The following is a 13,763-nucleotide window of genomic DNA, read 5'->3' as shown; positions in this document are numbered from 1 at the left end:
ACACCAATGAATTCGTAAGCACTCTGCGAATACCAGTCGCCTCGTGTAAGTGGCGTGACGTCACACACTAGACTATGAAATTATTCTTCCAAGCGCAACTTCAAAGTCCCATAACTTTTTCATTTCTAGAGATATTTCAATGATTCTTCCACATTTTTGTTTCATTTTACTTGAATTTTTAGAATTAATCCTTAACAAAAGAATGAAAACTAGTCCATTGGGACCCTTTTACGGTTTATGAGTTTATTATCGATTTCATAATGAGCACTATTATTTTATTATTTTCTTTTACCGATCCACTTTCTGGGCATCGCCCCTTATTTGCCATCTGTGATTTTTGCATTCGTCATCGGTATACACTTACCCGTTGTTTCCGGTTTTTTGTATCATTCTCGTCAGAAAATTTCAATATGTAGTTATCGAAGAATTGAACTGAGTAATTCGCGTAGAAAAATTGTCTGGGCTGTGTTGTAAAATTTATTGTGTTTCATTCAAATTGCAATTTATTTGTGAAGACATCAGTTTTGAATTGACTATATCTACAGTGTGTTCCTAAATTGCAGGTACAAATGAAAATGACAGATTTCTCGGATCATTTCAAGAAAAAAAAGGCCTATAACATGAGTCCGCAAACGCTTTGTTTTCGAGATGCAGGTGTTAAAGTTCACTAATAACACATTCCCTTCTCAATATATTCAACTTGAATTGCCATAGATAGATATTCCAATTTAAAGTTTTCATCATGTGATATCCAAATTTTGAATGCCAATCTACAGGGTGAATTTTTTCTGGAAGGGTGCCTGCTTCTGTCCTCCAGAATTATTTTTTTCGTGAACTACTAGTAATTTAGAAAAATTTAAAAAGAAACTTTGGTTCAGTACCTACTACACTTTTTGATTCGTTGTAGTTTTGTCGTAGGTATCTTTAATCGAGTTAGAGAAAAAGTTCAAACAGCTCTCTATAGTAATTCTCAGAAAAATCCAAATTATTATAAAGATCCAGTAAGGTAGCTGTGATAAATAAATTAATTCTAAGTTTTAGTACTTATTTACCAACTCTGTAGGGAAGATTAAAAAAGATTGAATAAACTGGTTGAGCATCATAAAAACGTAGGACTACAAGAGACACCCTGTATCTCTGAAATTGTTCTTCTATATCTAAAGTCAAGTCAAATCCGCAGTTTTGAAATGTTTCATCAGTGTTGAATCCAGAAAATTTTCTCCGGAAGGAATTTCAACAACTAAGAGGTAGTCAAAAATTCGTTTTGATTTTGAGACAGTTTTTTTAGGGGGTATCGGTCATGCTCCCAACCAACCGTGCAGCAAGGATTTCCTTCGAAAATATTTGAAGAACATGATACCGGGAGAAAACATCCGCAAAAAATATAATATAAGTATTTATTGGAAGTAGAAGACGGAGCACAGGAAAAAATAAAACAAATCTCTAAGCGAAATACCTATTGAGAACCATGTTCTACTTTTACATACTAAATTTTCATGACAGAATTGCTTTTTCTGTTCATATGATTCTATTTCCTTCCTTACGAACTGATTCAAGGCATAAAGAGCTAAGACTTTAGAATCCTTAATTGAAGGAAGTAGGATGTGATGAATTGAACGAAATTACAATCAATCCAAAATGTCTACTTTACCAACCTATTGGGATGAAACGTTTCGCCATCTATACGCTAGATGAAGAAACAAGCGAAGAACTCTTTCTCTTTCAGTCTTCCATTTGTGAATAGTTTCCTTCTTAGGATAGGTATTTTGATGAATCAAATTCTATGTTAAAAAATAGGAATTATTTATATTGGTTTCATATTTTTTATGATGATTCATTATAAGAATAGATCAGATAATGTGGAACAACGAAAAACTGACATTTCGAGCAAAATTACACTGCAAGTAGAAAGGTTTATTTAGGGTACAAAAGTTACAGTTAATAATTACTAGATGGCGACGGTAGTCAGTGTGTTACAGATACCTATTTCCATCTTTTCGAATGTAATGACATCTTTTTTTCGTTTTATTCAATAATATGGTAGAAACCTATTTCAAGAAGAAGTGAACAGATACCTAGAAATTATTTTGACGGTTAGGTGAAATGAAAAAATTAAAGGAATATTTTTTCATTGTGAAAAACGATTATAAAATATCGTAAAATGATATCTGAATAGGTGCAATTATCTGAATATTTATTATTGGCTTATCATTGAAGTTTAAACCTGGAAATAAAAATTTCATACAGCCTGATAGAAATGTATTATAATTATAGAAATATGGTCACGTACAGGCTCACGCCTCTGTGACTAAATGTTTATACCCTGTAGCTTACAGAATAAACCATTTTATTATTATTATTATTATTATTATTATTATACCTACTTATTCTTTTACTTATACTTCAATATTCAATAATTCAATTCTGGAAATATTCGAACTATGATTGTGTTAATAGAAATAAATAAAATCATGAACTCATAAGTTTTAAATTCTTCTGAAGAAACAAAAATATATTAATTATACATGCTTTTGTGTCATTTATGGGATGAAAATAGGAAATATTATATTTTCAACCAATCGATCGATACTATGTTTGAATAATGTTGAATGGAAGATGAAATGAAGTAATAGGAAAGCAACCACCCCAGTCAAAAAACTTGAATAGCACAGATATCGAAGATTAGAAGCAAAAATTCAGTTCATTTATTATATAATTCTTTTCAAAAACCACAACAAAAGCAGAAATCACAGTAAGCGGTTGTCTTCTACCCTTATTATGATTGATTTGAAAACTAACAATAATTAGTATTGCCCTAGTACTTTGGATTCGATTCTAAAGCAAATGTCGTTCAGTCAGACCATTAATCATTCTAATAACGTCCAAAAGATTTCCTGACAGTGGCACTCGACTAAAGTAATCGAAATTTTAATGAATGGATTCTATCGAAAATGAGTTCTCCCTTCTTCACGTTCTGATTCGAATGGAAAGGGTTTGGAAAATGTTCTTTCTCATTCCAAGGAACTCCTCGAGTGGTTTCAGCTATTTTTTTATTATTTTCTTTTTTTTATTCGGTTTAGCTGTTGTTATTCATCTTGAATTTAAATATGCGGGATATACAAATTTGACATGAATTTTTTATTCATTCTCCCAATGATACGATTTTTAACAACTTTTGCCTCAGGATTCGTTCTAGTCTTTCACAAATAATTGTGAAATTTTATTTCGATCCAGTGGTTACTTTTTCGAATATTGAGAAAACAAAATTTTAAATGAGTACAACTCGGGATCCATCCAATTTTCATCGGTGAATCGAACATAATCGTTTGGGACCACCCTCGGTTCAAAATTGGGAAATTTTAGATATTTAGGAATACTAAAAACAAAGGGTATAAACTGATATGGAAACCTAACCATAATATATATCTTGTGTGAATATTGGTTTTTCAGCTACATATGCTCTATGTTAGTTATAAGGTTTAATAAAAAATGTGAGCCATATAGAATTAATAGTTTATTCATATTGGACAATTACAACAGTAAATAGTAGGATTTTATACAATCTAGTTTGTACGCTTGCCACACACACAATAACAAATACATAAATAAAGCAACAAATAAAATTAATAAGAAAACAATATTGAGCTCAAATATACATAACATAATATACATTTCCACTTATCAGTACGGTGTTTCTCATCATAGTCTAATTCAGAATGAACAAAATAAGTGTATTTTGATACAAACAACTCGCATCAAATAGTACAAATTCCGATTACAATGAAATTCGAGTTGTTGATCTTTTTTTTTTCATTATATAGTTAAATTTGATAATATTTACAACAGTGAGTCAGCCATTGCTCAATAATCCCTATAATAACTTAAATTATAAGTGGCAATTTATTTACAGTAGTCGAGTGTGGGTCTCTCATCTAATATATACACTAACAATACCTAAAACTCTAATTTAATCACACTTTTCAACTAAATTCTTAGTGAGCGAAGTTAAGAATTTTCACAGTATCAATTCGACCATATCAAAAAGTCTGCATTAATGAACGAGGAACAATCAATTTTTAACAATATTGCACAGGATCGGACAGGAAAAGGTTTGGTGAAAAAAAGATAACATGTGAGCAAAACAAAAAAACGGTTAGAAAATTGTTAATATTGCGGATAATTGGAAATTACTTGATGATCACTTTATCAAAACTAAGTCCTTCTTCACTTATAAAATAACCTTCACATTGATTGTTTTTAGTTTTAACCAATATCACCGAAATGTCTATTGGCACTTGTTTGAGATGAGCATCTGCATCTGTCAAAACGAAGGATCTGAGACACTTGATGGAGGGGGAACTCATTCAAATAATTTTTTTCTCATTACTCAAATACATAAGAGTCTCTTCAATAATAGGTCATATGGCATCAGAGAAATATGGGTATTCAATGTTATACATGGATTAGGGATTCATATTTTTGTTCCAATATTTTGCTTTTCATTGGATTTAAAATCATTCAAGACTTATTAATTGTTTCTTGAATTCAATTGACTCGAATATTTGATATATTACAAATATATCAAACAGGTTTCAGCCATGAAGAAACTAATTGATAAACAACAAAATGAAAAACAAAATAGAGTTCAATAATTCGAATAAATTCTGCTCATAAACAGAATGTATAAACTGTTTCCTAAGTAAATCAACCCCTTTGGTGAGCAAAGCGAGTATTGGAATATAAAGCTTGTCTAAAATCTGTTAACTTTAATTATATGAAGTTTTGCGCATTGTACATCCTACAGTCTACACTGTATTATTTGAGATTTGAGGAAAGTTGTTGAAATTACCTAGAACAACTGAAGGGTTTAATGCCCATCCTGTATATTTGTGTAGAAAATACATGTGGATCTAGTTTTTAGGTACTGTATTTCTTTCAGCCAAGAGTTGAAAATAAATAAGAATATCAAATTGCCAGAAATCTAGACTCCGAGTTAACAAAAAAAGAACGTTCTGTCATCCGAGGAAAGTAACCAAGCTTAGGTTTTTGGACGCCAGATATCACAGCATCAATGCTGGCCTTCAATCTAAGGTTGAATTTAGCGATAACGATAAGCTTCAAAAACTGTAAAACCTGTCTATCGCTACTCACCATCATAACATCACGTTTCCTGTACTTAAATTTCAAATTAAATTTCTACCTGCCCTTTCTATTTTGGTTATAAATACACCTATTATTATTAAATTACTTCCATATTTTATATATCCCTTTTTACCATATGACCTATGACCAATACTATCGAAGCATCGTTGCCACATTTCTCTTTTTGTCGGACAACTCGTGATATTCCCATTTTGTCGTGTCGATCAGAACCCTGTTTTCGTGTTGACGTCTACAGACCGGAGACTACCCAGGGATCCGTGTGGGGGCCTACGAAGGGCCGCAGTCTCCGTTATAGGCGGCCCATGGCTAGCTGTAGGGACTGCCGCACGCGTACAAGCCACGCTGCATGGGTCCCATGCCACCCATCCCCATTGCTTGATGGAATGCATATCCTTCATCCTGGAGAGAAGCCAGGTGGAAATCTGTAACAGCAATAGTGACTGAGTAAACTCCAGCTCAAACTATGGGGATGGGGTGGTTTTTATATCAATATTTTATATACGGGGTGGTTATTGAGTGACTACCAAACATTTGATGTTGTTTTGAGTGATTCATTTGAGGATAGTGACGTAAATTTAGAGGGTGTTAGTGAATAAGTGCTACCCATTTTTGAATTTATCGTTAAATTAGTGATCAAAATCTCTCATGCCTTTTTTTTCGTATGGAGTGCCGTAAACAATTCACATATAAACAAAATTTAAACACATCCCTATGACTAATTTATCAGTTCCTCCTTAATTTTTTCAATTAACAAAAAATAACATCATGTCTACTTTATGCAATTTATTTTGACCAAATGTGCTCTACTAATTTTACTACATTTATGTACATAATTATATTTTCAGTGGGCTTTTTCACCATCTTTACTTCATTAATATCCCTGTAAAGTTCCGAATTTGTTTTTTCAGATCTAAACCTATGAACAGTAAGCGCATGCGTACTAAAAAGTGGGAAAAAGCTCTTTATGATGGAATGCTTAATATTGTAAATGGGATTTATTCGCTATTTCGAAAGCTTCAAATATGGATCAGCTTTATACATTATCTTAATTATACATAAATATTCACGATATTCTCTAAGATTCCTAATTATGAATTTGCAATTACAAATTTGAAACAATTGAATGTAAGAAAATAGATAGACTAGTTTGCTCAAAAGTGAAAATCAGCGAAGAATCGGAAAAATTGGAGAGTTATAATTGAAGGAGAGAAAACTTTAGATATGTGTACAGGTGACAGAATTTCTTCTAGGTAATTGGAAATATTTCATTAGTCTTAAGCTCAACATATGAAGATTTAAGGCGAAGACACAGGCTGTTCAATTTCAAAATTTATAAACTAGATATGTATACTACACTAAAAGTATTATTTTGTTTTTTAGAAAACCAACTAAACTATGCTAAATAGACATTTCTTTTTAGCACCAGATGCGTAAAATTGAGTGGATTTGGGTTAAATTTTCATATTTTGGGCTCAAGATTATATAGTTGAAATATTCACAATTACTTTGGATTTGGATACACCCTGTAGATGGATGAAAGCACAAATATGTATAAAGGAATGGAAAGCTATAATGAAAATGCTGACTAAAATGAATTGAAGTTTCTCTACTATTCAATAAAAACATAGAAACAATAATGACAAAACTAAGAAAAATAGAAACAATAAAAACAGGAACCATTCTTTAAAATAGTAATATTGGATAGAAAGAAACTACTGAAAGTTACAAATAAAGGGCGAAGTTCCCATTCACAACACGAGAGTCCACTTAAATGAAAAGAAAAAACAATGATAGTAAAAAAATAAAATAAAACAAAATACCTAATAACGAAAAACGCTATCACAACAGAACATCCTAAGTAGCGAGATGAGCAAACTGACTATGATGCAAATCAAACTGATAAGGATGACCGTATGGGGACATGTGATATGGAACGATATTCATACTGGCCATCTTGTGTTCCTTCTTCCATTTCATTCTTCTGTTCTGAAACCATATTTTTATCTGTCGTTCTGTCAGACACAGAGCGTGTGCTATCTCGATCCTACGCCTTCTCGTCAGATAACGATTGAAATGGAATTCCTTCTCCAGTTCTAACGTCTGATAGCGGGTGTAAGAAGTCCGTTGTCTCTTCGTTTCACCGTTGGCGTTTACAGTACCTGAAATTAAAAAAAAATAGTAGGACCCTATTCATTGAAAATGATTGCAAATTTTTTACAACGGTTTATTTTCTCTATGATCGCAAAATATCAAAATACCACCATGTGACATTCTAGGTGGTCTAAATTGCCAGAAGTATTGAATGATCAGTAGAATTAGTTAGGAATATTACAATAGTTCCAACTTTCGTTGTACTTATTGAGACTTTTTAAAGATTTCCACTGTAATAGAGTTTTGCCTCTTTTGTAAAGATTATTTGAATGAATTTTTTTAATAAAAATACAAGGTATCCATCCTGCTGAAACCAAATTTCTTTGGAATGTTCATTAAAGTAACATACTGGCCATACTGCTAGTATGATGATATTTAGTAGCATCTGCAAATATATTTTCACATTTAAGAAGTCATCAAAATTGCCACAAAGAGTAGTACAACCATAGTATAAGTAATGGACCTTATACCTTATAAAGGGTGTATTTTTTAGAGCTATAGAACTTTAAATTGCAATAAAACAACGATGGATTATTCGATTGACATGAATTTTATTTATCCGCAAGATAATCTTGTGGCATTACATTTTAAATATGATATCTGGCATATGACCGCCACAGCTGGCTCGGATGTAGTCCAATTTTCGATGACTTTTTCCAACATTTGTGGCCGTATATCGGCAATAACTCGGCGAATGTTGTCTTCCAAATGGTCAAGGGTTTGTGGCTTATCGGCATAGAACAATGACTTTACATAGCCCCACACAAAGTAGTCTAGCGGTGTTAAATCACAAGATCTTGGAGGCCAATTCACAGGTCCAAAACGTGAAATTAGGCGGTCACCAAACGAGTCTTTCAATAAATTGATTGTGGCACGAGCTGTGTGACATGTTGGGCCGTCTTGTTGGAACCACAGCTCCTGGATATCATAGTTGTTCAATTCAGGAATGAAAAAGTAAGTAATCATGGCTCTATACCGATCACCATTGACTGTAACGTTCTGGCCATAATCGTTTTTGAAGAAGTACGGACCAATGATTCCACCAGCCCATAAAGCGCACCAAACAGTCAGTTTTTCTGGATGTAACGGTGTTTCGACATATACTTGAGCATAAGCTTGAAAGAATTGATGAGGATTCATAGGTGAATAAATTATTTTTTGTGCATTCGTAATTTTCCAGATTTTCTCTCATAATCTCACAAAATTCCATTCGTCTGATACTATCTTCAGGAAAATATTCAGGTGTAGCAATCAAAATCAAGGATTTTGATAAAATTTCACAAAAGAATCAAAGGTTTGTAGTATAAATATGGCTTTTATCCAGCTTCAACTCTGTAAGACCTTACTCAGTATTTTTCCTAAAATAAGTCTTGAACTAGACTCTTGTTCTCCAGCATCTAGGCAATTCATCTCTTTTCCATTCTGCTGGCGATAAATCAGTCTCTAGGGTGGTCACTTAAATCAAAATATGTGTACCATACTCCATTTAACATGATGAATAGCTATTAAAGGAGTCCACTCTTCAATGAGAAATGTACGATTGAGTGAATGTATAAATTAAGAACGGTGAAGATGAAACAGTATATTTCTTTGAGACATTTTACATCGAGAACAGTATGCAAAATATGTTACAGCGTTTTGCGCTCCGTGTAGTTGAAACAGACGATCGTCCACCCACACGTGAGTATTATTCCAACCATCTTACCCATGGTTACAAATATAACTGTGCGTTGAAAGTTGAAAGCATAGGGTTGGAGTAAAATAAGACAACTTGTCGTCACAATGAGCACTTTGATAACTTTCGAACCAAAGATCTTATTTATGTTCGTGTTTTGGCACCGACTTGGACTTTCTCTAGACATTTTTCTGTGTCTTCCCTTTCCTAACAAGATTTTGCCTGATGAGGTATTTCCTGTTAATTGGCGTTTTTAAGTACATCTGCCAGATGTCGCTGTGATCGCATCAAATTGGCATGAAGTTGGATCGTGGTCTGAATTAATTCTTTCATCTGATAAGTACGCAATGAGGAGCGTTGAAATATTTTTAGTTTTGGTCGTTCGTTCTAGGAAATATGATGAAGATATTCCAAGCAAGTGTCTGCAATTAACGAAAATTAAGTCTTTAAAAAAATAATTTAGTATCTATAGCGTCATCGGAACCATATAAAATTATAGAAAACAAAAACTTATATTTCAATGACAACAAATCCCACTGAAGCAAAAGTGTAATAAAATCGAACCTGGAATACAAAAATTTCAAAGTGAATCTAGATAGTACCAACTCGACGATTAGAGAAATTGATGCCGGAGTTCCCCAAGGATCGGTGATAGGACCGCTGCTGTTCAACCTATAAATGGCAGAAATGGCAGACATACCAAAAATAAATAGATGCGAGAAGGCCCAGTTTGCATCTGATGGAATACTTCAAAAAATGGAGATTCACAGTGAATACGGTGAAAACAGTTGCAATATACTTTAGAGGAACAACAGTAGAGAAAGAGAAAGCAGGAAACGTCAAAATAGAAAATCAGACGATAAAATGGAAAAAGGAAGCAAAACGTCTGGGAATTACTCTAGATGAAACAATGAATCTTAGCAAACAGTTAGAGGAAAACAGGAAGAAGGAAAGGCAATTACTCGAGAAACTGTACCCGATGCTCAACCAAAAAGTAAACTTTCCTTACAAAACAAGCTGAAGATAATAAATACAGTGCTTATATAAAGCATGAAGAAGTAACCTGTTATAATAAAAGACAATATGAAAGATCAGTTGCAAAGTACACTAAATAGAGTTATCAGAACAGAGGTTGGCGCCCCATGGTATATAAGAAACCAACAAATTAGAGAAGAATTGAAGACAATGGAGTAACTAGTTAACAATCAAATGGAGAAGACAATAGAGACGCTAAAAGAGCACGACAAAGAAAATACAAATCCAAATAAGGAAGACAGACAAGAGGAAATACCTTTTACAAAGAAACAAATAGAAGAACAAAGTGACATGCAGAAGAGAAGAAACTCTCCCAAATAAGCAACAGTAAAAAAATGGAGAAATTATAGTAGAGACGTAGGAAAATAAATTCCAAACCTTAAACAAAAAGAAGACCAGTCATGACGAAAAGTGAACATATATTCAATGAAAAAGTTCATTGCTTTGATGAATTCAGATATGATTTTTCAACCGATGAACATAAACATTAATTCAATAAAAAGTCGTTCATGATATTGATGATTTGTTTTCATCTTATCAAGGAACAACTTACAATGTATTACTGTTCAATGAAAGTGTCTAAAGCTGTTAATGTACGACTTCTTCTATCCAATGAATATTTCATCGAAACAACGTATCTACACTCAAGAATTTTAGAATCGTGATATCGATGAACTATATTGTAATCAAGATGAAGATTGCCATATACAAATAACAGATTTTTATCTAGCTATATAGTTTCTTCTCTTAATAATTTATCAAAACTAAATCCAATTAACGAAAAATTGGACCACTTCAAGCAAAAGTAGCGTTACTAGTTGAGATATCCATCTTACACTCAATTTCCCACTACACCTAGTTTTCCATTGCATTAATTCTCGGAGATCCAGCTCATAATTGATTCGTTATTGTACAGAGAATATACAGATGAAGTAGGGACGTTGTATCACAAACATAATGATGTCAGTAACAAATTTTCGTAGTTGGCTGTTGTCCAGAGTGAGATTTATACTTGCAATAGCGCAGCTTTGAAAGCGACACGGTAGGCAATGATACTGATCAAAAGCGTTCTTCTTGACGTATGGAATTGAGCTTTTTGGGAAGCACAGCTAGGACGGAACTCGACCACAGCAGCGAAATCGGAATAAGATATAAAATTTCGGATCTAGGTTATCATGCATAGAATCAATAGCAATTTTAATGTGAGTTTGAAAATACATGTCTGTAGCAACAAGCATCTATCTGATGTCAAATAATATACGACATTCAATGAATAAGTTCACTTATTTGGGGAACAATCGAGAAAACCTTTAGTCTCTTCTGAATCTTTTTTCGAGATAATTCATAATTAGCCTCACTCAATTGAAATATCCATAACTGAGTTGACGCCATTAGTCGTCTTAGTTTACAACTCGTCCTCCAGTTCCAGAGTTCTAATGGTCTCCAGTATCTGGGATGGCTTTAAGGTGTTTATTTCCCCACTTTTAAAAGTCTTCTAGCGATGTCGAGGCATCCGTGGTTTCTTCCTCCACCCAATAAAATCTGCACTCGTCGTTTTCTGCTACTCATTCTCATGATGTACTTCCTGAGGTGGCAATGCCATGTAAGGAATCCAGTGAGGAGGTATATCATATTCTTACTAAGATCTAGATACTTCTTAGATTTCACAGTATCAAAATTTCGAAGAAACTTTTTGGAATGATCCAGCCCAGGAAGATTCCGCCAGAGTGTTTCTCTTTTAGTTTTCTCCTTCTCCTAAAACTCTTACTTGATGGTACATTGGCTTATAACGGGTGTTTTTTTTCGAGGTATATATCTTTAGGTTGGTATTACTGTTCAAGAAGGCGACCGATTAAACAGTTGTCAAGTGATTTATTCTCAGTTTGGTTTGGCAATTCATCATGAATAGACTCACGCCCGAATAACGCTTGCAAATGGTGCAATTTTATTTCGAAATTAATGGTTCTGTGCGGAATACGTATCGCGCACTTCGTCCATTTTATTTTGTTTAGCGATGAAGCGCACTTCTGGTTGAATGGCTACGTCCACAAACAAAACTGCCGCATTTGGAGTGAATCTAATCCTCAAGTGTATGTCGAAACACCGTTATATCCAGAAAAACTGACTGTTTGGTGCGCTTTATGGGCTGGTGGAATCATTGGTCCGTACTTCTTCAAAAACGATGATGGCCAGAACGTTAGAGTCAATAGTGATCGGTATAGATAGAGCCATGATTACTAACTTTTTCATTCCTGAATTGAACAACCATGATGTCCAGGAGCTGTGGTTCCAACAAGACGGCGCAAATGGGACACAGCTCGTGCCAAAATCGATTTATTGAAAGACACGTTTGGTGACCGCCTAATTTCACGTTTTGGACCTGTGAATTGGCCTCCAAGATTTTGTGATTTAACACCGCTAGACTACTTTCTGTGGGGCGATGTAAAGTCATTGGTCTATGCGGATAAGCCACAAACTCTTGACCATTTGGAAGACAACAGTCGCCGTGTTATTGCCGATATACGGCCACAAATGTTATAAAAAGTCATCGAAAATTGGACGTCCAGATTGGACTACATCTGAGCCAGCCGTGGCGGTCATATTCCAGAAATCATATTTAAAATGTAATGCCACAAGATTATCCTGCGGATAAATAAAATTTATGTCAATCGAATAATCCATCGTTGCTTTAGTGCAATTTAAAGTTCTTTAGCTCTAAAAAAAACACCCTTTACTATAGAAATTTTTTGGTTCGATGAAAGAAGTTTGTACTCCTTTTCTGGCAATTTGTTGACCTCTTCATTTCCTTTAATTCCCGAGTTTCTGGAAACCCAGATTAAACAGATCTTGCTATTTTGGCCTATTTGGTTGAGTTTTTTTCGGCACTCCAATAGAATCGATGCTCAATGCTCAATGACAATATAACAGTCAGGCTGCAAATAGCCCGACTGTTACAACAAGGAAAAGTGTTAACCGTAGACTCCTTATTCGAGCTTTCGGCCTTCATCAGAACGGTGAAAAAGTGTTAGGATGAACAATACTTAGAGGAATACAATAAACAAACGGAGTCAACAACAGGATCCAGCCGCCCATTTGTGTTTTTCGTAGGCAGACCAAATGGGTTGTCGGGCAACAACCAACTTCAACTCCTTCGAGACATCCTAGTCCAGGAACAATAAACATGTGCAAAGGATAACGAGGTGATTATCCAAAAAAACAAAGAAAAAAATAATGGACATCTCTCAAAGAATGTCCAAAGATCTCTAGCCTGAAAGACATTTGGACAGTGGCCTAACGATATAGTGATGAGCATTTGGTGCCAGCTCCAAATACTCCAGCGCCAGTCCTCTTCGTGGTATTAGAACCATCTATGTACCCAAAAGTTAGTTTGTAATACTTGAGATCCAATATTATGTTTACAACTCAGTTGCTTCTACAAAAAACGAAATATTATTCATTCCAACTCAGCAATCCTTTACCTCGAAAACGAGGAAGACTAATATTCCTCCTATCCAAGATCACAGCCAGCACCTGGCAAAACAAATAGCACGATTTCAAATCCAATCCTTCTTCCTCCTTGTAGTTTTATGAATAACTTACATAAAGCGGGCTTGGCGTCCACAATTAAAAAAATGTGTAAAATTTTGTCACATGTTTTATTTATTCGCGTTCGAATCCTACATTATATCTTCCTGGCACGCTGTCACATTTGAAATAATCTAACATTTGTGTACGTTGT

The 13,763-nt window shown here is 34.1% G+C and overlaps 1 protein-coding gene across 2 annotated transcripts in view; it reads right to left on the bottom strand.

Moving 5' to 3' along the window:
* Window positions 1-3,501: 3,501 nt before the first annotated feature.
* LOC123675366 (homeotic protein Sex combs reduced-like) overlaps window positions 3,502-13,763 on the bottom strand; it is a 63,421-nt gene continuing 53,159 nt past the window's right edge. Inside the window, exons 2-3 of one of the 2 annotated variants that reach the window (XM_045610720.1) lie at window positions 7,110-7,322; window positions 3,502-5,585 (exon numbers count right to left, since the gene is read on the bottom strand). In XM_045610720.1, coding sequence (XP_045466676.1) covers window positions 5,470-5,585; window positions 7,110-7,322 — 329 coding nt within the window. In that variant the 3' untranslated portion in view covers window positions 3,502-5,469. Of the gene's footprint in view, window positions 5,586-6,983; window positions 7,323-13,763 lie in introns of both variants that reach the window. The other variant, XM_045610725.1, reaches the window with a different exon arrangement.

The sequence above is a fragment of the Harmonia axyridis genome, chromosome 1 (assembly GCF_914767665.1).
Source record: "Harmonia axyridis chromosome 1, icHarAxyr1.1, whole genome shotgun sequence".
Taxonomy (NCBI): domain Eukaryota; kingdom Metazoa; phylum Arthropoda; class Insecta; order Coleoptera; family Coccinellidae; genus Harmonia; species Harmonia axyridis.
This window is presented reverse-complemented; position numbering and strand designations above follow the sequence as displayed.